At 45.9% G+C, this 25,932-nt stretch overlaps 1 protein-coding gene across 2 annotated transcripts in view; it reads left to right on the forward strand.

The window, feature by feature from the left end:
- The window catches only part of ADCK1 (aarF domain containing kinase 1), an 855,153-nt gene that overhangs the window by 761,268 nt on the left and 67,953 nt on the right, over window positions 1-25,932 (forward strand). For both annotated transcript variants that reach the window (XM_078659980.1, XM_078659979.1), the window contains exon 9: window positions 6,776-6,973. In XM_078659980.1, the coding sequence (XP_078516106.1) occupies window positions 6,776-6,973 (198 nt within the window). The remainder of the gene's footprint in view (window positions 1-6,775; window positions 6,974-25,932) is intronic.

Below are 25,932 nucleotides of genomic sequence, written 5' to 3' on the forward strand. Positions count from 1 at the left end.
TGCAGGACTGAGTCCTGTGGGTGCAAAAGAGGAAGTTGTAGTCCCTATGGGACAGGTTGAGTAGGTGCCAAACATCGCAAAGAGCATGGCCATCAAGAAGGTCAGAGAGTAGTGTCCTGGCACATCTATGTTGGACGTCCATCCACCCAGACCTGTCCAGGATCAGGTCTGGAGCCAGATTCCAGTCAGCCCCCTTTAATGCAGGTGTCCTCCGAAACTCCCTCAGAAACTGCAAAAGGCAATGAAGAAAATGAGCTTTGTCGGTTACAGTGGCAAGTAGTCCTAAACTTTCTTGTATTTGTTTTACATGGTCAAGCCATTAACGTTCAGGGACACTACTGCTGGGGCATGGATAATCCCAGGGCCAGGTGTAGAGAGGAAGCAGGAGACGCTGAGGGTGGGAAGGGTCTCTCAGAGACATAAGGTGCAGAGGCCAATGGAGCTGAGGCAAAGGAACGGAGCAGGGGCAGGGAAGCTGGAGAAGGGGATGGGGAGAAGGGGGAAAGCAGAACTAGGGGGAAATGAAAAGAGGGCAGACTAGCAACATTCAAACTCGAGCTTGTGCCTGTGCCACATGGGGGCCAAGCCAGAACCCATTCCATTAGTCAGATAAGAAGAGGTGGGGAAACCCCTAGGCTTTCATTGGTGGAGGAGGAAGGGAGTGATGAGGGGTGGATAGACTGCCTGGCTATGAAAATCAGAAGGGCACTACAGGGTACAGCCAGCATAGGTAAGCGGCCTCTCTGCGAGAGGGAAAGGGGCTAGACTAAAACTAAGGTGGTGCCACCTGCGCACTCAGTTCCAGTTTGTGGTGTGAAAGGGGGAGGGTGCCCAGTGTTGTGGGGGGGCACCTGGTGTGTGCCGCTCATCCAGCAGAATGGAGGTGCCGCAGGGAAGGGGTGACTAAATCGACTCCAGCTCCCTGTTTTCCCGGTCTTCATGCAAACAACTCAGAATTTCAAATTCATAAACACTCATAGTAAACTGGCGTCAAAAACAGGCGATGAAAAGTTGCTTCAGCAGAGAGCACAATTTGTCGCTGTCCCTGTCTTTATGGAGTGCCTGCACCACATGATGGAGCCCAGCTCTGTCTGATACCCTTCTGGGTGCCCCGCCCACTAAGAGGTGCCGGGTTGGTAGCGAGGGGGTTTCCAAGTGGAAAGCGAATCATCCTGTTTGGTGCTGTCTTTGGAGACTGATGAAGCCATATGCATTGGGTACTCCACCAGTGAATCCAGGAAGGCTTCTAAATCACAGGGGTCCAAGAATTCTTGGTTTGTCCCTTGAAATTCACCTTTATCCTACCCGTGTCCAGCAGGCCATATTTTAAATCCCAGTGTCTCAACCTAGGATCGAGCTCCAGGAACCTCCTGCACTGGGCGTTTGTTGCCGCTGAGTAGTCTGCTGCGAATGAGATCCTGATATCGCCAATGAGGAGGGCCTCTGACTCCTTAGCAGGATTGCTCATGTTTGCTGGTGGCACACCATGCAGGCAATGATTGGGAGAGGGGTCTTTGTTTTGGAGGCGCAGCGTGATTAGACTGAGTGTGTCTGCTAAAATTCTGGGAGGCACATATGAAGGTGATCTGGGGAGCATGAATGTTAGGTAGGCAATTATGTCAGATTTTTCCAGACCCTCAGGCACTCCATATATTTGGAAAATATCCCTTCTTGCACTTTCCTCCGAGTCAGTCACTTTCCAGTGGAGATATTTGATATCTCATCCTCAGTATGGGAGACGATCGTACTGGACTTCAATGGCATCTAGGGGGTTATCCACCCTATCCGGTATTGTACGAATTGTCAACATGTCGTACCTCATTGACTTAACCTTTGACATGAGATCAGACATTTTATCGTCCATTGCTGTGAGAGTGGATCCGATACATGAAATTTAATTGAGAAGCGCCTTCATGTCTGGGCCAGTGGGTACAGGTGTCGTCGGGGATGGGTTGCTTTCAGAGGCGGCTGGGAGGAATTGACCGCTTCCCAGAAGAGCAGCTGGGGGCAGGTTGCCAATAGATCTACATGCAGGTGGAGCAGGTGTGGACAGAACACGCGGGTTCAGGGTCTCAGGCACCCGAGGCAGATCGAGCTGACCCCCTGGCCAAGAGAGAGGTTGAGGAGAGGGGAAGAAGAGTCTCACAGAGGATGCAATGGAGGGCCTACGGAAACCTCTCCATGGTCAGGTAAAAGGGGGGTGGTGGTCTTCCTCCAGTGTCGATCGACAGTTCCCCTCAGGAGCGAGAAATCTGGACGTTGTCCAGCCAGTGCCAGAAGAGTTCAGGTAATCCCCCATTATCCCTGGTGATCAGCAGCCTGGGCGTGCTTTACAGCATCTGGTTATAGAAATGGGCGAGGACTGGTGGAGCTAAACTTGAAAGGTCGTCCTCGGCAGAGATGCTGCTCCTGGTTGTAGGCAGCTGGTGAAGGCCAGTTCCTGCTGTCAGGTGGCCATAGTTAGTAGGACAGGTCTTCTCCTGGGTATAATCTGGGGAAGGTACAAGTTGTGGAGTGTGTTAGATGAGATGACTCCTCAGTCTCTACCTTCTGTTTATGATGCTATAGCAGGGGAAGGCGGGTTATCTGGGGCAGGAGTGAGTGAGTACCACTCCTTCCCTATTGATATTGCAATCTATCTCTGGATCATCTCTACTACAGCTGTTGCTTGAGCAGGGGGGTTGGGAGGGGGTCGGTACGGTAACCGGGGCAAGGGCAGGGGAGCAATGCTCACTCCCCCTGGTGTGCCTTCCTGAGGTAGGCTCATTACCCATGTCCACAGCCCGTCACTTGTCTGCTATGGGTAGGGGGGGGGGTCACCTGGTGGGGTCCTCACACCCATAGGGTCTCCAGCAGGCCGGTCCAGAGCAGGTTTATCTGCAGCCCCTTGTCTCCCCAGGGGCCGCGATGATGCTGGCGTTCAATGGTGCCTTAAGGCACACACGCAGGGAAGGTCAGCCGAAAGTAGCCCCAGGGCCAAATGCTGATGTCATCTACACCATGCACACTATCCCTGAAGGGGGCGAGGGCCGTCTAAAGACTGAACTTCAGAGGGAGGCAGTTTGCAGGGGCCCTGGATTAGCCACTACAATCCACGAAGACTAGGTCTGCCCACAGGCGCAGACTTACTCACAGTGCAAAGGTGTTCCAGTTCCGTCGTGTCAGCGCCGCTGCCCCTCAACGTAGTTGTGTCAGGCCTACGATGGTCATGGCTGGATTGAGAGAGAGTCCGGGGGGGATGTGCCTCAGGGGTGAGGCGCCTTGCTGAGGGTCCAGGAGAGGCCAGTGATGCTGCTCCACCCATGGCTGCAATCACCTGCCAGCCCAATATGATGTTTCTGCCCAGTGGCGCCTATGATGTGCACCTCTGCCATTGATGGAAGCCGGGCAGTGGAACCCCAGGATTGGGCAAATGGGACAGTATGGCTGGCGAGGTGCGGAGAGGATTCAGGGAGCAGCCATCTTAGTACGCGTCAAGCTCTGCCTCTGAAGCACAGCTTATTTCAATATTTTTCATTATGATGTCTTATTTTAGGCAGGGCTAGATTGTGATAGTGTGAAAGAAGGTAATATTGCTACTTACACCTTTCTTCACTCTTTCATGCAGCATTATTGTCTGGAGGTGTGACCATGTTCCTTCTCAGTTTGTGAGGGCAGTGTAACAGTCTTTTCCTACTTACAGTGAAGCTTTGCCCTCAGTCCACTCCTTTTGCATTTCCTGGAAAAACTTCAAGTAAGGGATCTGAAGGCATTAATATTTGCTGGAAGACCAACTTACCTACCTTTTGCAACATTCTTTCTGATGGATATGACGACTTTCAGATACCTCAGTTGCTCTTATCCTACCTTAATATAGCATACTTCTGCTATTGTTTATTGTCTTTTATTCATCTTTAGATTTGTTGGGAATGTGGGAAGTGGCCAGAACTGATCACACCGTGCATGTAGTGCATTTTATGGCAGTAGGCACATCATTGTAGCTATGAGATGCTGCTTTCAATTTGGGGAGCAGCACGTGGCAGGTGATGGAGATTGGCTAAGATAACCTGTCTCAATCCAGTGTGACTCCTGGGAATGGGTATAAGTAAAGAGTCTGCGGGAGTCTCCATATCTGTCAGAAAGAATGTTACCTAAAGATGGCAACTCAGGGCCTGGTTTAGAGTTTGGCAGATGGGATTCTCTGTGACAAATGTGAAGACTAGCCAGTCCTCCGTACCGTGACGTAACTGAAAATGATGGGGGCCCTGTACAGTATGGGGAGGGTCCCCCTGAGTCTCCCATATCTCGCAGATATTCATAGGACTTGGGCTAAATGAGGCCCTATTTGAATGGTTGGGGGGCTCCTGGAGGAATGGGACCCTCCCTGCACTGCAGGGGCTTGCGTTACACCCCTACTTCCTTATTACAAGTGCATTATATAACCTGTTGAACTTGTAATATGGCAGACAGATTATTCGTCACATTTGTCACCGTGTATCCGATCTACCAATCTCTAAATCAGGCCTTATTCTTTTTGGCCTTCTTGCCATATTAGTTCTATCAAGTTGACTAATATTAACAGATATTATTAAAGCACCAGGAGATTATTCGGTTTGTAGTTTACACTATGTGTAGTATGACTATTTCCCATATGTTTATAACAGGGACTAGCCTTTTCCATCTGAATAGGAGGCATATGTAGTGATACATGGTTTTAAATATGCCCTTTGTCTTGCACCTTATTATACCTCTTGCTTCATTTTACTTTTCCATACGCTTTTTCTACTCTGACTTGTTCTGTAACTCACTCTTTGGCTTGTTCTAAGCACTATGGGCCATATGTATCAAGGCCAAATGGGTTCGCAAACGCCGAAGTTCGGCGTTTGCAAACTCATTTTCGCAAAATGGTATGTATGAAAGAATTTGGGTGCAAAATAAGGAATCGCAAATTTTGCCATTCCTTAAATGCAATGTATTAATGCCCTTAAGGAATCGCAAATTACCACCAACTTCTAGTTGGTGGTAAGTTGTGATTTCCTTGAAAAATGCACATTTCAGCATTTTTCAAAGTGCCATGTGGCGCACATACATGCCCTTAGGGCATGTATGTGCACCACATGTGCACCCATGCTTATTTCAGGGGTGCAACAGGGTGTCCTTTGGACACCCCTGCACCCTTGAAATCATTCTCAATGTGCGATTCGCAAATTGCGAATCGCAAGTTGAGAAAAAATTCCCATTCCTTCCTATGGGCCTCCTGGCCCATAGAAATGAATGGGAAAGTATTCCTTAATTGATACATACCATTTTGCGATTCTGAAATAGCGATTTCTTAAAAATCGCTATTACAGAATTGCAAATTGGTTCCTTGATACATATGGCCCTATGTCTTATTTGTTGTTTGCCCGCTACTTGATTTATTCCCACTCTCACTCCTGAGCTGTTTCCTTTCTTTCTTCCATGTCTTTCTCCTAGGTTTGTACCTTGCCTGACACTTGTTTCATACTTTGCTTTATTCCATACCTCATTATTTGTGTTGCACCTTGTATTGATCGTTGTTTTGCCTTGAGGTTGCCTTAATCCTTGCCCAGATTATACACAATTCTTCACGTTGTCCCTTGCTTCAATTATTAACTTACCTTGTGTCTCTCCCTGCTAGACCATTGTTTGGTCCTTCCCCCTGCTCACATCTTATTTTGCTCCTTGCCTTGTCTTGCCTTGTATCTTTTCCTTGTATCTTTGCCTCTGGCTTCTCCTCTTGCTTTTCTTATTGTCTCATTCCTGTTCTTATCATCGTCTTCACTTTTATCCTTATTTGCTGCTCTGGCTTCTTCAGTCATTTCCCCTCTATTTCCGTACTCATTGACTCTTTGCCTCACTTGTTGCCTCACCATTTGCACCTCTCATTACCCTTAGCAGAAGTTCTAGTGATCTCCTCGCCTTTCTTCTTACTTTGTTCCACTGCAAACTCCTTGCCTCAGTCTTTTTGTATTGCCTTTCCTTTGGCTTCGCTCTTTGTCTCAGTCATTACCACTTTTTTTTAATTCTCCTTTCTTGCGTCACTCTTTTCTTCATTGCTTGCTTCTTTTCTTGTCTCAATTCTTTTTTTATTTTATTCCTTGCCACTCTCCCTCTTTGCCTCGCTGTTTACTTAATTCATTACATCGGTTCCTGTTTCCTACCTTCTCTTGCTCCTCACTTTCTTCCTTGCCTTTCTCTCATTATTCGACTTACACCATTCTTGCCTTCTTGACGTGGTCCTTGCCTCGCCATTTGCCTCAATCCTTGCCTTACTTTTTGCATTGTTCATGACCCCTTTCTTTACCTTGTTCCAAGTTTCCAAGCGTCACTTCTCGTGCACTGTCTCTCTCTCTCTCTCTTGTTCCTTGCCTCCACTACACTCCTTGTCTCCTTTGTCCCTTTCGTAGATCCTTAAACTAACCGATATTCATCATTTTGCCATTCCTTGTTTCTTTCTTGCCTCTTTCACTTGACCCCCTCCTTTCTCTCACTCGTTGCCCAGTGACTTTCTTTGCACCTTAACATGTTCTTTGTATCTCTACTTGCCTCCTTCCTTCCACGCCTCTTTCTTTGCTTCTTATTGTGTTTCTTTCTGCCGTTCTAACCTTTCTCAGGTCCTCTTCCCTTCCCACGATCTCTCTCTTCCCTTTGCTTGTAGCATGTCTCATTCCTTATCTAACCCCTAGTCACACCCCTTTGCGGGCATCTTGTTTCCCTCCCTCCCTGCCTCCCTCATTGTCTTTAACTTGACTCCTTGCTTTCTTAATCCCTTTAGGTCTTATCTGAAAAGTTCCGCATGGATTACTGCCGGCTCTGGCAGGCCCTGATCAATGCCGACATGAAGGGGGTGCAGAAGCACAGCCAGGAGCTTGGAGCTGGAGACATGTACCCCCTCTTGGCCTGTATGATTACTTCCAGGTCCTGGGAAACCGTCAGCAAGGGCATTGACCGAGTTCCTGTGACCAATGCCGAGGTGAGTGATACCATGGGGGGCATATGTATGAAACAAATTTTTGTCGCAAATGCTGCAAATCGCAAAAAACAGCGTTTGCGACTTAAAATTCGCAAAACGAGATGTAAGAGCAAAATCACATCGCAATATTAAGGAATCGCACATTTTGCGATTCCTTAATTTTGCGTAAGCATTTAAGGATTCGCCAATTGCCGTTCCTTAAATGTTATGTAACAAGCACCCAAGTTGTGTGATTTCTCCTTAAGAAATTGCAAATTACCACCTTCAAGTTGGTGGTAATTTGCGATTTCTTTAAAAAAATTCACTTTTTTGGCAATTTTAAAGGTGCCATGTGGCGCACATACATGCCCTTAGGGCATGTATGTGCGCCATATGCGCACACATGCTCATTTCAGGGGTGCATCTGGGTGTCCTTATGACACCCTTGACATTATTCTCAATTTGCGAGTCGCAAATTGAGAATGACTTCCCATTCATTCCTATGGGCCTCCCGGCCCATAGGAATGAATGGGAAGGTATTCCTTAATTGCGATGTCACTACAATGCATGCCATTACAATGCATGCCATTACAACGCATGTCTTTACAACGCATTATAAGGTAAGTAATGGGGATTTTTTTAGTTTTAGGGTGGGTATGAGTTTTGGGGGACATCGGAATAGTATTTTTACCCCTACACTATCCAACACTCACCCTACTGTTGCACTCACTGGAGTGGGAATAGTAATTTTTACCCCTACACTATCCAACACTTACCCTACTGTTGCACTCACTGGAGTGGGAATAGTAATTTTTACCCCTACACTATCCAACACTTACCCCACTGTTGCCCCAAAAGTATTATGCGTTGTAATGGTATGCGTTGTAATGGTAGTTGCTATGTAAAAACCCTGTTGTAAAGGCATGTGTTGTAATTGTTTGTGTTGTAACATATATTCACCGTAGGCCACGGAGGCAATGGGGCCCTGCTAGAGGCCCCCAAAGTCTCTTCCCGACAGCCATTCCGTGTTCGAAAGGCCGGCACGGAAAGGGTATAGAAAACAGACTTCGTAATCCTGACAGCGGAAACGTCGTCCATAGGGGATTACTGTGTGGCTCTGATGGGTCGGAAGACTCCGAGAGCTGGCCGGAACTGCGTCGGAATGATCGACCGGTTTACGCTCTGACCGCCGGCCTCGTAATTAGGTGGTCGGAACACACACCGACTGTGTCGGTCGGACAGCCGCCAACCGCGGTCGTAAAGCTTACGAGGACATCGTAATCGGCCCCTATGTAGTCAAGCTTGTAAGTAGTTTTGATTGGGTATTGTTTTGCGCTCTTGCAATGGCAAAATGTTTTTATTTTGGTGAACAAAAGCCCTGTGTTTCACCTTCCTCAGTCATGTCATGTCTGCTGAAAAACATGCCTTCCAGACCCTAAAATATATATAACCACGTATCTGAAACAGTGGGTAAATTACAATATCTAGTAGTTTGGTTAGAGCCTTTGTAGAAAAGGGGATATGCTGCCATTGTTTTGATTCCAATACATGTTCTAAATGTATATAGGCCAAAGTCCCTGTTAAGACAGACATTTATTGGGGGGGATAGAAGAACTACTATAATAGTTGTCGGGCAATTACCATTTGACATGCTTACAGCTAATGTTGATTAGATGTGACATGTGAGTTTGTTGTTCACAACCCACCAGAAGTTGAGTAACTTCTTGGTCTGAGGATTGTACCTAACACTACTTTTAATAAGATGTTTGTGAACGTTAGGGGACAAATTCCGTGTAATGCAATGGATACATGGAACCTGAAGATAGAAGTGAACGAGGAGATATCTTAGATCAGATGTCAAAATACTCAGGTTTTTTGTGTGAACTAACATTCTTCCATAACAGAGAGATTGCAAAGTGATCCATTGGTGAAGTATCTTTACATAATGCTAGATGAGAAATAATTTGTGATGAAATTACAAGTGTCTCGAGAACATGTGACTATTACGTGCAACTAAACTGAACCAAAATGCTTCATTTTACTTTGATTTTCAAATAAATCTTTGGTGGGAGAAACATTACTGATTTTAGATCCTCATATGCTGCACTCACTTGCACTGTAATATTTCACGTCTTTGGTGCACAAAGACCCTTCTTTGCCACACAGGTAGGAAAATAATTAGAGGGAATATTGGTTATATCTATGGTTCTGGAATATGCCTCTTCACTCTGCATACCATTATCCCCATGCTGTCACAACGCGGTCGTAACAACAACAGCGTTGTGACAACGCATACCATTACCCCGCAATTTGTTACAACGACTAGTAAAATTTACTTTTCCAACTCCAGTCTGTTACGGACTGTAGGGAAGGTGTTGGATTTTAAATCCAACGCCTTCTCCCCCCTCCGGAAGTCGTTGTAATGACTTGCAGGGTAATGGTATGCGTTGTCACAACGCGGTTGTTGTTACAACCGCATTGTGACAGCATGCAGTGTCACGGATGCGGGGTGAAGGCAGTTTACCATGGTTCTGTGTTAGAGCCCAGTTGCTTGTCACTGTTATTCAACCCATATTGACCAATTTTGTGTTTTTTGAATAAAAAGGGTAATTTCCGTTTTTTATTAGTTTATTAATTATCTTTTCAGTGCTTATTTTTGCAGGAATTAACAGTTTTTGGTTTTTTTTACATACGAAAATGCGTAGTTCTCACAAGTTTACTTACAAAATGCTTGTCTGCCTAAATGCACTACCATAGTCTGGGATTGTGCACTTGCAGTCTTTAATTTTACTGGGTCTTTTGCAGGGCATGCTCTTACTGGGATTTGCCAATCTGTCACCTGTTGTCTCCAAGGCTGTTTATGTGTCTGTGTTTTAATTATTATTATATTAAGTCTGGAATTTGCCAAGACCTTTTGATTTTACTAAAATTATATAAAATATGTTCAAATATATTTCCTTATTGGGGCTGTCGGCCATCCCCATCATCTGTTGGTCTGCGGTTGTTATTCACATTTCTTTCTTATTCCCTCTGTGAATATGGAATGGGGAAATGGGTCGGCCCACTTCAGCCATTGGTTAACTTCACTGTGAGGGGCAACATTTAGCTCTGAGCATATCCTCAAGCAAAGCAGTTCCCTTCAGTGCCAGTGACTACTATGGCAGTGTATGCTTTTTGAGGGGAAAAAATATTTTAGCTTTTTGCCCAGTTTAGCGAGGACCAAGGCCTCTTCCAACCGTTAAGTTTTACAAAAAACATGGAAAAATAAAACAAGCATTGACAAAGACAAATAACTGGCGGGCAATATCAGACCTATTGGCTCTGCCAGTGCTTGTTTTCATCTGTTACTTTGTTTTAACCATCCACGAGGAAGACATTGTCGCCTTGATTAGATGATTTCTACTCAGGGATAACCACTGGAGCAGCCTCTCTCTAGTTCTCTTTCAAACCAGCAAATGTGTTTTGGATATTGCTGTGCAACATGGCTAAATAAACCATCAACAAAGCCAATAAATCTCACACAGGCTCAACCTGTTGTTCTGCTAATGGTAAGGAGAAAAAGCGCTATGACACCTCCATGGCCATAATGCTTTATTTTTTCTGGCTGTAGGGAACAGGACAAGCAACGATGGAGGGGAGGGGCTGAGGGTACGAACAGACAACAGAGGAATCTGCAGACTATCGGGGAAGCAATAACAGAGGGAGGGGGTGGGAGTGAACTGCTCAAGCAACAACATAGGAGGGTGCATGGGATAGAGTAAGCAACAACGATGGGGTAAAAATGTGGGAGGGGGACTGGGCAGGCAACGGAAGGGGGGAGGAAGGAACGGGTCAAGCAGCAACGTGGAAGGGTAATGGTCACAGGGCAAGCAATGATGACAGGGTAACAATGCCCGAGGAGGACTGCTAAGCAACAATACTGAGTAGGAATGGGGGAGGAGGGGAAATGGCCTGCAAATACATTCACTGTTATGGAGCGCTGCAACTTAAATTTTTAAAACGTATCTGAAATATCACATAACCATTGGAAGCAGGAAGCAGTATTTGGTCTATACTTCAGGGAAGAGACAAACACATGAAGAAAAGGTGAAAATGGCATGTGCTGACCAATAAGAGGCTAGGAAATAAGAGTGATGATGAAGCCAACCAATGGTGAGTAATGGGCAGGCTGAAAGCCTCTTGTAAGTAAACAAAATGTAATGCAAGCAGCAGTGAATGCAGTCTCAGGTGAGACTTAAAAAGTGTCCACTGCCTCCTAATACTAGAATCAAATTTAAGATACTCTGCATTACCTATGGGGTGAAATATCTCACCTGACTTGCATTTATTAAACTATAAAAACACCAACTACCCCATCCCTTCCACTTTACAGATACAAATATTTCAGTCTAGAACCAAGATCCAGAAGCAGGTTCATAGTGCGGGTGCTCTGTTCCTCGAATATCTGTCCCCCAGACATTCGTAATGCCCCTCCCTCCATGCTCTTCATATGTAAATTCAAAACAAATCTTTTCCAAACCCGTAACCATTGTGGTTTCAATGATAACTCTATAAATGTTAATTTTAATGCACTTGTCGGTGAAGAACGGTAATTTGCTATAATGTATTTGTAACTTCTAAACATTGCTATATTTATATTTTTATCAGGCAAGTTTCATAATTTACTTTACTTCAGTGCACGACCGAGTGCACTGAAATATGCTAAAGGTGATGGATGGAATGCTTGAATGAATCTCAGCACTCGGGCCGCAAACCAGTCCATCGTTATTTTGCATACCATGCCACCTTAGTTTGGACACAGTCATATGTAAATCAGTAATGACCCTGCTCCAATGGGAAGAGTCCAGCCCGAAAGGACAGGGCAGGTTCTACCTGAACTGAAACACAAGCAACTCAGGACTAGTTTCACTCTTATTAGGGCTCATCAGCCGGGTATAGCTTTGTTCCAGTGGCACAATGTGCATGGGACCCACATCTGAGCATGTCAGAACGTTTAGGGCATCACATTTAAGTATACAATAAATTGATGGATGGATTGTTTGAATTAATCTCAGCCACAGGTAATTAAATGGGCTGCATCACAGTCCATCGTTATCTTACACACCATGCCACCTCAGTTTGGACCCAGCCATAAGCAAATCATTCTTGACCCTGCTCCAATAGGAATAGTTCATCCCGTATTGCCAGGCCAGATCCTCCCTCAAGTAGAACACAAGCAAATCAGGATCAGTTTCTCACTTATTAAGGCTCATTAGCAATGCATAGCTTGGTGGGCAGGCACAGTATGCACTGCACCCACATCTGGGCATACCCTTGCCACTTAGGGCGTCACACTGAAGTGTACAAAAAGTGATGGAAGCAATGCTCGAATTAGTCTCAGGCACTGGTAATTATTCATTTAATAAGCTCCTGAGAGCGACAGGTGTTGATGCTAGTACAGCCTAAGTCGTGCTCAGCCCTAAGAAGTGCCTCAGATGCTACTCCAGTGTTGACTGCCAAGTCTGCTTTTGCACTGTAGAAGATGTGCTACTGCCTCCAGCCCTTCGCATGCACAGAGGTTCCCAGCTGTCTGGAGGACTGGTCTGTGATGTGCCATTGTGTGGCTGGAGACAGAATCAGTTATCTCTCAGTGCTTTCCCCCTATCCAATGCACAATCAGACACAAACAGCTTAAAGCACTGCCTCACACTCCAGACATTGAATGGCTGTCCTTTAGGCTGACCCAAAATGTAAATTATATTGTCAACGAAGTAATGGCTGGAGATTATTGACACATTGCCTGCTCCATATCTGTCTTTTGGGCTGAACCAAGATGTGCATAACACAACAACAGAGCAGTGACTGAAGAGGGCTGATCCCAAAGTACCTCCTATGTATTATTTGATATATAGTATTTATTACAAAAGTGTGGCTGAGTTCTAAAGCTGCTTCTTGGCCAAACCTGACCTGTACCGTGACCCAGTCCTGCTTCTTTTAGCTTCACTTTCTCAAGAGAATCCTAACCCTTTTTTCTACCTTATATGACCATCATAGGCCACCTTGACAATTGCTGCTCAATTTAGTGTCATTTGCCCAAGACTGTAGTCTGTAAATTGAGCTGGATTCACAATGCTGCTGCAAGTATCCTTCTGAGTTGAATAGGTCACATCATGTTTTCCCTCCTAATACCAGAATACGTTGAAACCACACACTTTTCGTTACTTTTTGGCAGACCATTCAAAGCACTATCTCCCACACCCGTGTCTGAAATCTGCGGAGTTAATATGGTCTCAAATTCGAACTAGCATTGGCAAAGCCAGCAGGTTTTGTGTTAAACTAAATCTGCCTACATCCCAATCGAAGCCTGAAAGTGGTTATTAACAAATTGAAAAATAGTATCACTGGTCCAGCCGGCCAGATTGTCCTCCAGAAAGCTGGGATGGAGTATGCTCAGTAAGCAACGACATGGAACATGTTTTGAGCATTTCATGAATCATTATGCAATGAGGAATACATGTTGGAATAAAATAAAGGGAGCATAGAGGTGTTCGAAGACCGAGATTATGAGGAAGGAAGAATACCATTTTTAGTTTCCAATAAGAATGTAAACATTTCGCCTGAGCAAACCATTCATAACTTTTTCTTCTCTGGTGCCAAGATGTGAAAAAGAGGCTCAAAACGTCTGACACAGACACTTCCTTTAGGGTTTTGTTAACATGAGCAGGAATATATGGCTGAAGAAAGTTACAGTTGCACAAATGTAAAATTATTTCATATTAGGTTTAGTGTGCTAACTCAGAAAGCGTTAACTCATTTGAGTGAGATACACAGAAGGGAGCCAGTAGGACCTGAAAAAGAGAGCTAAAGTTGTAAACAAGTCCACCATGAAGTTTAATGCAAGCACTTGAGTGGATGCAGACAAATACAGCCATGCAGCCAGTAGAATTATGTGATAGATGAATTTTCCGCTAGGCTGAGCCAAGACATGATTGACAATGTTTGGGACCAATGGCTGAAATAGAATTAGATTGAAGAAAGGGGTGGACCCAAATCCCACTCTTTGTATATGGTCAACTAAAGGTCCATTTGACAGCTCTGTAGTCAAATCCCAGGCCTAAAAAAGATAGCATGTGGGTGGAGAAACTTTCTCTGTTACCTCTTTAATGTAGTGGAAAAACTGTTCATGTCCACCAGCGAATCGTTTCCCATCACACTCAAGGAGAAAATCCTTCTGTTGCTTGTACCAGAAGAATTTTGTTTTAAAAAAAGAAAGCCGGGCTGCGAGGGAAGAACTTCACTTACATCCCAAATGTAATAGTTTTTTGCTTTTGTGACTGTCACTATACTGGTGTCACACAACCTAAACTGAAAGCATTTGGTGCTGTTAGGTGCAAACTGCTTTCAGTTTGAACTGTCGTGGGGTGCATAGCTCAGCTCCTCAGCGCTGATGAAAGTGCGACTGTTAACCCTGGAAAAGTACAATGTCCCCTTTCCAGCAATACCTCTCCCATGTGGGTCCCTGCCTGGATATCACCCCAAGCTGGGATCCATCCGCCAGACCCTAGGATTTCGTTTGGGAGAAGTGATCCCTTATGAATATGGTCCAGTGCTCCAAGGAGGACATCAGTCAGCCTGTGCCCCTTGTTGGGGAGCTAATTAGGGTTTTTTTCCCATTTGTGACCCCCCCCTTAGAAAGCCCATTAGACACCATGGAAGTTATGTTCTAAACCAAATGGGGTGGGGCCAGTCCATCGGGCTGTGCCCTCTCCTGTCAAAAAGGCACATCAGTCTTTCTGCCCTCCATTGGGGGCTGACTTTGGTTGTTTATTTCGAATCAAACCTTCCCAGTGAAGGGAGCAAGATGTCCACTAGACACAAAGGAAGATTTTTTTTTTTTTTAATGGAGTGAGGCAGCCAGTGCCGGTCGCTATTTACCCGCGGTGACGGGGCGGGGGAGGAGGGGTGGGATGGTGTAAATTAAAATAATTTTTAAAAAGCACTTTCCTTCAGGCTGACCCCCCGGCAGCCCACCACCTATCAGTCCGCTCGCCACCACCTCTCGCTGGAAGCATGAACCAGAAAGCACCCATGCTCCTGACTGTCTTAGCCAATCACAACGGTGCAAAGCATTGTGATTGGCATGAACGCCGTGGTTTGGCACTCAGATGGGGAACGGGGGCCTGGGCATGTTCTGAACCCAGGCTGTAATGCAGCCTGGGTGCAGAACATGCAAAGTGCGCATGACTGTTATGGTTGGCCCGAGAGGGCCTGCCAAACAGTTATTCACACTTTAGCGCGGAGAAACCACTCTTCCTCCTGGCCCCTGTCCTGGCAGTCGAGCCCCACCCACACCAGGAAACGGACAATTAAAATGATAATGTTGGTTATTATCATTTTAGTTTTCCTTCATTTGTTCCTCGCAGAGCAGTGGAGTGACGCTCCTCCGCCTTAGCAAGGGGCCGTTCCATGGGGCAGACAACTCTGTCAATGGGCCATGGCAGCAACTCCGTCCCCTACCACCCCTACCCCTCCCCCCTCCAAAAAAAGGGCACAACAGTCTTTCTGCTCTCCCTAAGCAGATTTGTTTGGCTTTAGTTTTTCATATGGGCAGCAGAGAGGGGGGAATGGCTGCACTTTTCGTGCTCTGGGTCAGCCGGCAATCAGTGAACCCTACACACATTTAGTATTTCTGAAACATAGAGACCCAATGGAATCCAGGTTGGTGTGGATTCCACTAAATTTATTCGCCCAGATTATCCTACACATGTTCATCTTTGGATACAATCACACGTTGTCCTCACATTTCTGAGGGAAACTTCCAGAATATGCAGGGATGTACAGAATTCTCATCACCCAGTTTTCCTTCAGTTCTCCTGATGACAACAGTACTCTACTTGTGTGGCTGGGCCAATTACCTGAATACAGAATAGGTGAACATTTCTTATTATCAATTGAATTGCTTTCCATTTTGACATCTAAATATAAGCCAAAGTGCAAGAAAAATCACATTTTGCAAATTGCCCTCTGAATCAAATGATAGTATCGGTCGTCCCATATTCAGAGTTATCCAAATAACTACTATTCCTAAACTCGGTTTCTTGGGCCTATTTTTAAAAAAAATACTTAGATTTCCTTCATACCCATTTTTTATTCATTAGAGATCACCATATGAATTGCCGCATGATTAGTACACAATTAAATGTCATTATAAACTGCAACACAGTTGTTGGCTCTATGTATCGCATGTTGTTTGGACATTCAACAAACACTATATAGCCCTTTGACCACTGATGGATTTAACAATGCATTAATTTGTAAAGTGGCCATTGGAGCAAGAAATTATAAAGGAAAACGTTGTCCTCCATTTCTATTGTTTCATTTTTTTGTTTATTTCAGTTATTAGTTTCTTTTGGAAAATCAATAATTATCTATACATTAGAGCCCTCAATGAATTTAGAATGTTGTCTACTTTTTTGATATGGATAGCTTTCTGCGTTTACACATGGGTTTTACTCCTGCCGCCACCAAAAATTGCAAGTAGGCAAAAACCACAGAAAAGGAAAAATTAACTATCACTTAGAAAAATGCAAAAACTGTGGCAAAAAAAATATTATTTTTTTACCATACTCCTTGTTCCTGAAGGCTGAGCCAGTGGACATCCTAGCTCAGCAAACCTTTTGTTAATGCCATGTTAGAAAAATTATGTTTTCTTTCAAATTACTTGTTTCCCATTTTTCAAAATAAATCAAAATGCTGCTTCTTTTTGTCTATTTTCTTTGTAACTTCCAGGGTGAATAGACATATCCTCGCTATCTCTAAAATATGCAGCATGTGGGAGAAAAGTGTGTAAATTTTATTGTAATACTCTTTGAGAAAAAATGTTATGTGGGCTTCAATAAGAATGTTCCCAAACATCCAAAAAAAAGGCCTGTGGTGGTGGATGGGGTGGGTGTAGCCTCTACAGATAAGATGGTAAAGCCATGTGACCCTTGAATTCTTCCCATAGAGTGAATATATATTATTAACTAGATCTACTCAAATTGAGGAAGGCATGGTAGTTTGTCCAGGACCAGACACTGCATATTCCTCCAGTTACAAGCGTGACATGCTGCATAGCTCTCCTACTGCAGAAGAGAAATGAGGGCCTGTAGGCCACAATATGAAGGGATGCGTGACTGGCCTGAGGGACAGGCACCCTTATGTAAGGTGCTGAAACCCCTGGAAGCAGTTGCTAGGAGACGAGTGGGCGGGTCTTCCTCACTCCCGCCTGCATGCAGTAAATACATTCTGTGCACCTGCAGGTTGCTGATGTTCCGTATCGCCTTCTTTCCCCCGCGAAAGTAGCAATTACTCGCTTTCAAATGAAAGGGTGTGCTGTGATTGCAACAAGCACGACAACCGCCGGAGAAACCTGCACCCTACAATCTGACTACACTGCACCGTCCTCTTTCTGCTCGGAGGGGGTTCTATTGCCCAGACTCAGTGCCATGCCTTCGATATGGAGTAGAGGATGCACGAGGTTACGAAACAGTCGTTTGTTTACCGCATATCATCTTGAGACTTTAAGTGGAATGAGAAAGAACAAGGAGTATGTCTAAGGCCCCTTTACATGAGGTGTGGTCTATGTAAATAAAGGCTGGGTAATTGCCCCCTTTGTTGATGCCTTAAAACATCTCGGGTTCTTTGCTGTCTGTGTGAAGTGAGGCACAGTTGTTCTTTCTGCCCCTGGAGTACCTATTTCAGGGAATGTTTCATTCGCAGTCCCTCCCCCTTTGTACCCATTTGTGAGGGTCTTTCCTAATAGTTTGATGAGTGTAAGACCTATTTGCAGTCTGTGCTCCTGAAGTACCCATATCGGGGCGTGTTTCAAAGCAGTGCCCCCCTTTCTTGGCTTTGCGCCCTGCACAGCATCTTTCTTTCCTTTGTGTTGTTGCTGTTGTGCACAGTAGACATGAAGATGCCAGCATAGGGAAGGGGCTGCGCCACTCTGGCTAGTGTGCGTCTTTGCACAGGCCACTGAAGAGGGTTCCCCCTGACTACATTCATGGCAACAGTCTGGACTTATTCAGGTGCCTCCTGGTTTTTCAAGCCAGTGTGTAAAAATAAATCCTCACCCACACCGATTATGTGTTCAGATTGTCCTTTTTCTTATTTCCAAATGCTGTCATGTGTGACTCTGCCTCAGCCCAACCAACGTAGTTGCGGTTTGTGTCTAATGCACATGCTAGGTCAGTGCAATTCATGAGTCGGCTGCCCTCAGTCGTGCTGCGTGCTGTCAGGTGGACCTTTCTTCACTGGATCTTCCTCCTGCCTAGCCACAAGTCCAAAAGCCAAACAAAGCTTGCAGCTCACCCTGGGTCGCAGCAGTGATTGCAATGCGTCAGTGGATATCACCTTCAACAGTGGGAGGATACGTCCCTTCATGGGGCAGGACCTCCTTCAGCGCTAGAGTCTGTCAGTCAAAATCCCTGAAAATGGTCACAGTTCTTTATCACCTAACACTACTAGGCACTTGGTTTCTTTGGCTGGAAACCTGCGTGTCAGCTAGTCCATTTCTTTCAATGCTACGCGGCCACAGACACTCCAAGTGCAGCACATAATGCGGGGTTTTCCAGGCCTCACATGCCAGCTAAAATATGCAGATTGTGAGAAGCTGTCCTGGTATATGGTGTCTACTAATGTAAGTGGGAACCTTGCACCAGTCCAGACAACCCTTATGGTGATTTAAGAGGTCTCAGACAACCTTAGAAAGCTATCCAAGTGGTAGCTGTGGAGAGCGGCCTTCAGGCTTAGTCTTGAAGGAGTGTAAAGCATCTTGTTTTACCAGAATGCAATCTTATAGTATAGATTAAATGAAAAAGAACCACACAAAGTATTTATAAAAATATGTATTTATTATATAACACTATCTAGTACGTTACAGTATCCCCCTTACGAAGATAGACATAAAGCACACAATACTAAAGCAAAGAAATCACAGTAAATAGCACTAATACACAGTGGGCCCCAGGGGGGAACCAAACCATATACTAAGAAAGTGGTATAAGAACCACAACTCGAGTCAAGACAATGCAGAGAGGATGTAGAATTGCTGGGGGCCCACAGAACCCCCCTAGGTAAGTAGATTGGGGCCCCACAGAGAGCATGTGCAGTGTGTGAACATGACCACGTGCTCGGTACAAGTCTATGTGCAAGTCGCGGTTGGATTTTTAAAGATTAGGGACCCTTCCCAGTGGATCCTGAAGAAACCCTGTGGAAGACAAAAGGTTGGAGAGCCACTCCACCCGTGGATACCATGGAACCCAAGTTACCTATCCCAGGGTGTGGACTGGCGTCGGAAAGCGCCATCGAACCCAATGGTGGACTTCGGGAAAGTGCTGCTGCTGTCTATGTCACTCAGAGATGACCAGGAGACTTGGAAGACGGATGCCCTCCGATGTCGAGTGCTTCAGGAAAGATGACAGTGACCTTGACTCTGCAGCTGCGAGGACCAGGCGATGCTGAGGATGCCCAGGACCTGGATATGAGCTGTCCCATGAAGGATGTTGAGTGCTGAGGGGTCGGTGTCCAGCGGGAGCACCAGCAAGCTTTGGCAAATGTAACCAAAGCAGGAAGTCAAGAAGGTGCACGGTTAGGACCAGCAAGGTCCAGGGGACTCACCACAAACGGGAGTCAGGGCAGGCCCGAGCAATCAGGGGAGCCCAAGGAAAACAAAGGTGACCATCGAATGGACCCACAGGCCGGAGATACAGGAGTCGCAAGAGGACCTAAAGCAGCTCCCTAAAAGATGCAAGCCTCAATGCACACGATGTGGTGTGGCCAAAGATTCTGGTCACTGGTGGTGCTAGAGGTTGGGGCTACTTGGAGCCCAAAGATCTTCTTGCAAAGATGTCAACAAGCCTTTGCAACTGCAAAGGGGACGTGGTACTCAGGGGTTCAGTTATTGCAACCCCCACGAGGTCTACTGGACTCCAACCTGGTGAAAGGGTAGAGCAGCCCTCAGGAGCTGGAGAAAACCACCAACTGTGTTGCAGAGCCCACTGCGTCCGGAGGAGCTCAGGATCTGCAGACCGGTCGACTTAGTTGCAGTGCCTGCAAATGCAGGGGAGTGACTCTTTCACTCCAAGGAAGATTACTTTGGTAGTCCTTAATGCTTCACGGGTCTTGGGAGGTTCCTGTATGATGCACAGGCACAGATGATGCAGCAGACTGGAAGGGAGACTAAGTCAGGCTCAAATGAAGTCCAGCCAAGTCCAGAGTGCCCAGACGGTAGAAGTGCAGTGGTTTCAGTTCTGTATCTTATCCCACAACAAATCTAGGGAGCTATACCCAGGTAAGCCCTTAAGTACCCTAAGGAGAGGGTTGGGAAGATTCAGGGGACCCTGTCGGGAGGATCTGGATAGGGGGAGGTTACTCCCATGTCCTTTGTCCAGTTTCGTGCCAGAGTGGGAGCCAATGGCTCCCAGGACTGGTTTGAACTGGATTATGCACAGGGACAACAAATATGCCCCCTCATGCAGACTTTCAGGCACTGGCAAGGGCACCCACCCAGCCCTAATACAATAAATCCTGTCAGGGAGGTGGTCACATCTCCCTGTGACAGGATGCCTTTTGTTCTACCTTCCCATGCTCGAGTTTGGCTCAGCACCCGGAGGCAGAAATGTGTCTCTGGTAGGCATTGCTGTCTGGGACTAAAAGGCTGCTACAAGGAACACTGAGAGCCTAATGGAGGATAGGACCAGATCGGGAGACATATGGACAAGGACTGCCTTAAACTGGGCCTCAATGTGGACCTGTGGAATACTTCCAGCCTTGGAATCCTACCTCCCACACCGTTTATGGTGTGGGGTATGATTCTAACATGTTTGATACCAAACATGATAGGATTTGTTGCAGCCGTTTTGGAGATGGTCATCGCGTGATTATGCGGAGCCCCTCTATATAGTGTATGACTGCTTCACTAACAACCAGGAGAATGGACTCCGTAGGCTGCAGGGGTGTCCTGCTCTTGCAGGGGCACCCTCTCACTTAGAACCAAGCACCCTGCCCTCGGGGTTGTAAAGGCCTGCTTTAGGGCTGACTTATAGGTTTTAAGTCCTGTGACCCTTAGATATAGTAAACCTATATGTATAGTAAGTGGTGTATGCACCAACATACACAGTCTGCAATGGCAGGACTGTAGTTCCATTTTGTATGGTCTCACATGGGTGGCATAATGCATGCTTCAGCCCATGGGAGACCTCTGGGTACCTATGCCCAGGGTACAAGGGTACCATATACTAGAGACTGATAAGAACACCCCAGTGTCTAATCTGGGATGTACCTAGATACTGAACATAACAGTTTAGGGAGAAAACAGATAGACTGGGGTCCTGATTAGCAGGATCCCAGTCAGACTAGTCAAAAACAGCATCACATCAAGCAAATAAGTGGGGCTAACCATGGAAGCAGATCCTACTTTCCTAACAGATCCTTCCCCAAGTCTCAGTTGGCAGGTTCAGATGTTCCTTCCTTAGCTGATTCACAGCCCCTCTTTGTTTTAGGCAGACACTTCTTTTTGTGAAGGCACTTCAGATTTTTCTTCCTTAACTCACTACAGTCCCCCTTTCTTAAAGCACTTCAGATGTCCTTCCTAAGCAGTCAGTTAGCTCTTTCATTCTAGGCAGGCCTAAGGCAGCCCTCTCATGGCAGGCTGTTGAGCTCCCGAGATTTAATGGTCTTGAATCCCAAACCCTGCTGCATAGAACAAATTCTCTGTCACCAAAGTTGTGCGACCATGGATTCTGGTTTAGAAATCTTGCAACACTGGATATTAGTTTCCACTTCTTACTTACACTGAGTTTCAGGCAGTTTGTGTATTCCACAGGTCCACATTGAGGCCCAGTTTAAGGCAGTCCATGTCCATATGTCTCCCGATCTGGTCCTATCCTCTTTATTCGACCAGGTTCTCAGCATCCTGACGAGGATGTAACACATACAGGCTCACTATTGACACTACAAGCTGGTCCCTAACGCATTCAGTGAACCATGTGTAAATACATTTACCCATCTGAGATCAGAATGCCAAAGACCTGCAAAGTACATTATCTCACATCCCAAAATGCTCCACTGACCTTAAAAAAATACAATAATTCCATACTGAAATCTTTTTCAGTGCCTACGGTGATCAGCCAAAGCGCTTATTGACAAGGAAGCGAGCTGAGGGATGCATCTTTGACTTCTTTTTTAACACCGCCTGATTCCTTTCCTAGCCCCTTGTTCCCTGTAGCAGCAGATGGCTGGAAAGGCTGACACGCTGTGTCATGCGGTTAAGGAAGTGCAGCATGACTAGATGTCTGAAATTGGATCCTAGTGTCTCTTGAATGAGCGAAGATGCTCAGTATCTGAGGAGTGCTTGCCTTTCAGGCTGCTTTCAAGTGCTCCCAGCTCTTGCAGATGTTGGGCAACTCAGCTATTGCTTTTGTCCCACAAAACAGTGAAGGAAAGTAGAATGTCAGTGCAAAAGAGTCTGAAGAAGTAAAGCAATGTGAAACGAGTTGGAAAAAGAGATTTCAGAAACGGGAAAGATTTGGGGCAATAGTCAGTAATAACTGAATGAATGAATTTTTATTTGTTTCAATTAATTCAAATTGATACAATTAGTTATATAGGGGCGGCTCCTCCACTAGGACGGAGGAGCGTCACCCCACTGCTTTCTCGAAGTGCGAGAAGCAGAAACATAAAATTGTAATAACTACCATTTTATGTTTCTGCTTCTCGCACTGCGAGAAAGCAGAAGGGTTTGGTTGAGGGCGGGCGGGGATGCTCTGCGAGCAGGGCTAGGTAGGGGAGGTGTGTTGTGCCCACTCCTGAGGGCACAATTATTGTTTGGTCGGCTCAAACCAGTCATGCGCACTCTGCCCTTTCTCCATGCAAGGCGCAATGCAGCCTACATGGAGAAAATGGCCTCCCCGTACGCCACTGCCTGGGGGGCGGCTCCACCAATCAGAACGCTGCCATTGCAGCGTTGTGATTGGCTTAGGTGAGGTGAGGGGGGGGGGGAGGAGGCTGCCTGCTTTCTGTTCCAGCCAGAAGCAGAGAAAACGCAGGACTTGTCCGGTGGACAGGTAAGTTAAAAAAAACATTATTATTACATTTACTCCGGACCTCCCCATGGTTAATGCGGGCTGCGACTGTTATAGTAAACCGGTAAAAAAATAAAACCAAACGTATACATGTAGGCATGGGAGCCCTAGTCTAGTGAAGGTCAATATTAAACGACATGAAGTGAAGGAAACACTAAAATGGAAATAAGTAAAATGTTTAATAACTGTGCCACTGCAGGGACGATAGCGAAGGTGTTCAGGTCCATCGCAACCTAATGGCGGTGGAAGTTATATGGATAGATTTCCCAAAGCATGCCAAATACATGGGAACAGTAGTGGTCATACAACATTCCATTGCTTTCTTCCGGATTGTGAACCCGTTCAATAAGAATTATTTTTTTTAATAAAGTGCGGCATGCATTCAGAAACTCTGGGCAGTAGCATAACAGGTGGAGCATGGACTTTCTTCTGTAATCACAACATCTACATTGCTTGATGCCAGGTGTTAATGTCCAATCAGAGCGAAACTCATTGATCGGAAGGACCACGAACTGTGCTTTTAGGATGCAATGCCTGGTCTTCTTACTTAGTGCGGCCTTTAAATACGGTTGCAATCATTTTGCCCTCTGGATGTATTTGGTGGAGTAAAAATTAAGTTTCAGTGATGTTTGTGTGTCATCCTGAGTCGGAATGAATACCACGCTTGTGGATGGGTCTGTTTTTGGGCTACCTGCGCTTGAAGGATTGCTTAAGAAGTTACTGCAGAAGTAATTGTGATTATGGCTCATGGTACTTGTTCCACTATTATCCATACCTGGTGTTTTTGAGAGTTGTTTGAACAATTTAGTCCTGCAAAGTCGTTTCAAGCCGGTCTGCACCGGTCAACGTAGACTGATGTGCTTGTTTCCTAACCAGGGGCCTGTAGGGTTGTGCTTCCGTCTGCGAGCCCATGTTCTTGACTAATTGAGTTGCTGGTAAATGGGTGTTATTGGCTGCTTAGGGGATCGTGTTTTTCGACTGAACAGAGGAAGAATTTTGTTCCTTGCCAAAAATTGGAACGGGTTATAGGTGAACAAAATCATTGATTATCGTTCCTAGATGCTGGATTGGCTTTAGGAAGTGAGTCATCATATGCCAGAGGGATAGTGCACCCCAACTAGGGTTAAGGGGAGGTTTTAGGCTGTCGGAAAAATTGGGAACAAATTAGAGGGCAGTTTTTGGTGAGAAAGTACGTTTTTGAGTCCTATGAGCGGGATTTACGGCTGGGACGAAATTTACTAATCTTGTTGGGTTTTACTTGTTTTTCCTAAACCTCTTCTTCTGCCTCCTCGTGAGGAGTTTGAGAGTCACTTCTGGTTACCTCTAGGGGAGTAGGGTTGGTGGGAGGGCCCATTGCCAGTTTGTTTGCGCTGATGTTCATGGCTGAAGGTCCGTTCGACGGGAGCCAAGCAACTTTTTCCACCAGAATATCGACGCTAATAGAACCACAAGGATCTATTCAGGATGTAGCTCCTTTTGGGGATCTGCCCTCCTCTAATCTGGTTGGGCCGAAGCCATGGTTCAGCGCTTTGCTCTCTTTTTTTGTTGGATGATCAATTTATGTTTGTCTACAATAATTGAGAGTAATTCTGGGAGTAGCCAAAGCTCGTCCACCATTGGAGTGCAGGTGCACGTCATAGACCCGCCGGCTTGAAGGTATGCACTTAGCTTGGTTTCCAGGTTCGTTATTTTTAAATCCATGCTGTATATTGCATTTGCAAGAGTTTTCATCAAGTCAGCCTGGAGTTCTAATTTTTAGGTTTTCCAGGTTATGGCGTTTTCCGCGAGAAGTGTTTATTTAATTAACAACAGGGTGGCCTCAATGGGGGTTTGCCCAGTTGACCTGAATTCCTTCCCTGGAGAGTCTAGGTGCAGTGGTAGTTGTTCAATTACCTCTAGTAATGTTTCATATGAGGCCTTCATTGAAAAGCTTGCTGAGATTCTTGATTGCGCATGCGGTCCATTGGTTCGTGGATCGTAGTTCATGTGGCTACATGTGGCTAAAACCCGGTCATAAGTCAACCTGTCCGGCCCGGAGTCTTGGTGCACTTGTGCTATCACCTCTTTTAAATGGCCAGATGAAGTCAGCATGACGTTGTTGGCTTTTACTGTTTCTGGCCCAGGGCCCAGAAGGGGAGAGGCAGATGGCTCCGATGTTAACAGGAGTCCGGGGTGTGATAACCGCTTACCCGGTTTAAAATGGATAGGAAAGGAGTGCTCACCTTATGTGCAGTGGTGAGCACCGCAGCATGGGCTGAGGCAGCCAATGATGGGTGAACACTATGAAGAATCTAGTGCTTGATTGAGAGTAGGCTGTCTTTAACCTTCGCTTGGCTTTTTGGTGATGCTGCTGCTTGTTGGACGTCCCTCCGACCCTTGGTCAGATCGCTTCGTGTCTTATTGGCGGTAATAGTGTACTTCTTTTACATACTGTGTTCTTTTGAAATGAAATGAAATGAAGAAGGTTCTTAATAAAGCGCACTGCGACCAAGCGGCTTCCTGGCGCTGAGGGTAGAGAGCTAAAGAGAATAGAATTGTCAAAGGAGATCAGCCGGAGTACGCTATGGAAAACAGGTGGGTCTTTAGAGCTTTACGAAATTGTGGGTAAACTGAAATAGACGTGATTGACAGAGGGAGGCTCTTCCAGAAACGGGGAGCTAATACCGCGAATCTGGTGCCTCCAGTTTTGGATCTGCGAAATCGCGGGACATTGAGGAGGAATTGATTGGAAGAACGAAGGGCATGGGTGGGGGTGTAGGGGGTGATGAGTGAATTGATGAAGGCTGGGGCGATACGAATGCGGGCCATGAAGGCCAGGCAGCCCAATTTAAAGAGAGATCTCTGACAGATGGGGAGCCAGTGAAGGGATTTCAGAAC

The sequence above is a fragment of the Lissotriton helveticus genome, chromosome 9 (genome assembly GCF_964261635.1).
Source record: "Lissotriton helveticus chromosome 9, aLisHel1.1, whole genome shotgun sequence".
NCBI classification, from domain to species: Eukaryota; Metazoa; Chordata; class Amphibia; order Caudata; family Salamandridae; genus Lissotriton; species Lissotriton helveticus.